The sequence below is a fragment of the Grammomys surdaster genome, unplaced genomic scaffold (assembly GCF_004785775.1).
Source record: "Grammomys surdaster isolate TR1022 unplaced genomic scaffold, NIH_TR_1.0 309, whole genome shotgun sequence".
Lineage (NCBI taxonomy): Eukaryota > Metazoa > Chordata > Mammalia > Rodentia > Muridae > Grammomys > Grammomys surdaster.
In genome coordinates, this window is record NW_021604728.1 from 1,008,447 (window position 1) to 1,011,435 (window position 2,989).

Sequence of the window (2,989 nt, forward strand, 5' to 3'; positions counted from 1 at the left end):
CCGCAGTCGACCCGCCGCAGACCCGGCGCCGGAGGCCGGGCCGTCACGGGGAGCCGCTCGGCGCTCGCTCCGGGGCTGCCCGCCCCCCAGCGGGGCCCAGGGGAAGCGGCTGCCAGCGGCCGGGACGCCGGTCCCCGCGGGGCAGGGGGCGCTCCGACGCCCACCTGCGGGCCTAAGCGGGGCGGGCGCGCCGCAGCCCCGGGCCGGCACGCGGGGCTGAGGCTCAGCTGTCACCCCGCCGGGCCAAGCGCGCCCGGAGGCGAGAACTTGGCAGGCGGTGGGAGCACGGACCCGGATGGCCTCGGGGGTCCCACGGGGCCCCCTCCCCGTCAGCCCCGCCGCCGCCGTCGCCGCACTCACCTTCTTCCGGGGCTGCCATTTCATCATATTTGTACAGCCGACCCGGGACGCATCAAGAGGTGGGCTGGGGGCTGGGGGCAGACGCAGGGCGGCGGCGACTGCAAGTCATGCTGCCTCCTTGCTCCCCCTCGTTCTTTCCCGGATAGGACGGACAGTCTTCGTCTTCGGTTCAGCGCGAAGTGCCGCGGCCACCACACTCTCCCACGGGGCTAGGACGTCCCGGCGGCCAGCGGCGCGCCCGGGCCGGAACGGGGCATGTTCCCCGACCCGCGCCTGCGAAAAGGCTCCGGGAAGGAGCTCTCCGATGGGCCGCAAACCCCCTCAGAGCAGAGACCCACGGCACGAGCTGCCACAGAAACCCGGCGGGGCTCCTGCCATCCAAGCCCCTCTTGGCGAATTCTCCTCTTCTCAAAAAAAGAGAAAAAGATTAGACAAGCAATCAAACCCTCTCACGCAGACTGGAGCAAGTCCCAAAATTCTGGGTGTATTTCTCGTTTGTAAAAATTTAGCAAAGAAAATTCCAAAGATCTGTAATCAGAGCTTCTTTGCGCAGTTTTCTGCTTCTTAGACAACTTGGGGTCGGATCTGCCCTTCCGAAATGTCCACCTTCCCTGAACACAGTAAATAGGAAAACTTGGTTTGTGTGTTTAGATATTTTTTTTCTTAATTCCCAAGAACCTAAGTGGGGAAAGGCTGGGAGGAAATCCTGCAAGAACCTAACTCCACAGCTTGGTCTGCACTAATGACTTCCTTCCCTTCAGTGTGAGCACAGCCAGCCCAGCTCCAGCCACGCAGAGCACAGAGTTTCTGGGTCTTAGTGCCACGACATCTACTACACAGCAAAAAAGTGAAGCTACAGTTCCATAGGCGTCCACAGGCTGGCTCTGAAACCTCTCCAGAATTCTTATATTTGTGTGAGCTACATGGAGAAATAAAGGGGGCAAGAGTCCAAATCAAACTTCCACAGAGGGGCTGGAGAGATAGCTGCGTGGCAAACTGTACTGAAAACCTGCTCCCAGAGGACAAGCCATTTTCTGGGATCTGACCTCCAATGACTCCTGCACATGGCTGTGCACCTAAACTCAAACAAGCAAAACACACTTAACCCAAATAAAATAAATAATAAATGAATCTAAATAAAGCCTCAAAAATTCTTATTTAAAGAAAAGATTTGAGATCTCAATCAAGAAAAACGTTAATCAGAAACTTTACCACAAATAAACTTAAATATAAATTTTAGTTGCTTCTCTAAATTAAATTGCTTTTAAAAATAACTAAGTCTCACTATATAAGTAAGATCGGTCTTGAACTTGTGAAATCAAGCCATCCTTCCACTTCAGCCTCCTGAGTAGCTTAGCTGGAGCCATAGGCACAGACCACCATGCTTGAGTAGCATTAACTGTATTACTATGAAATATTGCAGCCTTGCAGTGGTGGCACACGCCTTTAATCCCAGCACTTGGGAGGCAGAAGCAGGCAGATTTCGGAGCTCAAGGCCAGCCAGGGCTACAGAGTGAGTTCCAGGACAGCCAGGGCTACAAAGAGAACAGCCTAGAAAAAAGATAGATGAATAGACTGGATAGATAGATAGATAGATAGATAGATAGATAGATAGATAGATAGATAGATAGATAGATGAAGATAGATAGGATAAACAGATATAGATGGACAGGGTCTTATTCTTCTTTTGTGTAATAATTCTATCTCATGGATACTGACTAATCTATGAATATAAAATACTATATAATACTATTATCATGTATTATCCAACATACCTGTCAACTGCCATTCTACCTTAAGGTTATTTTGGTCGATGCGAATATAATCGGCATTAGAGGTTACTGTTCTACTAAGGGGTGCACACACTACTAACTGCATCCCACGTTCCTCATGAGCTATCAGAACTAACTTATGCAGGGAATCTGATGCAGACAGGAGTGTCACTCACTAAAACACCCAACACAATTACAGTCAACCTCCAGTGACTCTCACTCCACCTTCCACGTGAGGTTGCTTGCTCAACTGAAGCACACACGCAGACAAAGCTTGAGGACAGGACCTTACTCCAGAGTCTACGTCATTACACACTCAACACCACAGCGACATGCCACATAACCCTGCCATGTCCTCGCACAGTTCCAGGGACTGGGACCTGACTGGGGTTGTAAGGGAATAAAGGAAAGACAGATAGATGGACACCTGGGGTCAGATGGTCTGGGATCTCTGATGGAGAAACCTCAGCTCTCCAGAAGCCCAGCGTGTTTAGTATCTGGAGTTGAACAGAGCTGAGGTTACTGCCTTCAGATGAACGAGGCAGGGTCCATAGTGTGCACCGGTCCAAGGAGACACAGTTAGCAATCTCAGTTGGAGCAGTCTTTGCAGGGAGCAGTCTTCAGGCCATAAGCACCCAGAGGAGAAAGCTATTGTGAACATTTTCTGCACACATCATAAACACTTGAACTCAAGTCTCTGGGAGAAGGCTTTGCCAACTCTCTGACCCTGAGACTCGTGGGTCCCTGACAAGGCTGTGCCCATGTCAAAGCACACGTTCACTCACTCAGGGCTCTCTCCTTCCACTACACACCCCTCGTCATCACTGTACCTCCTGCCCACCCCTTTCCTGGGCGCT

At 51.7% G+C, this 2,989-nt stretch overlaps 1 protein-coding gene across 1 annotated transcript in view; it reads right to left on the minus strand.

The window, feature by feature from the left end:
- The window catches only part of LOC114629401 (tetratricopeptide repeat protein 28-like), a 249,740-nt gene extending 249,333 nt beyond the window's left edge, over positions 1-407 (minus strand). The window contains exon 1 of the mRNA XM_028777413.1: positions 361-407. Coding sequence (XP_028633246.1) covers positions 361-387 — 27 coding nt within the window. The 5' untranslated portion in view covers positions 388-407. The remainder of the gene's footprint in view (positions 1-360) is intronic.
- Between the last annotated feature and the right edge of the window lie 2,582 nt (positions 408-2,989).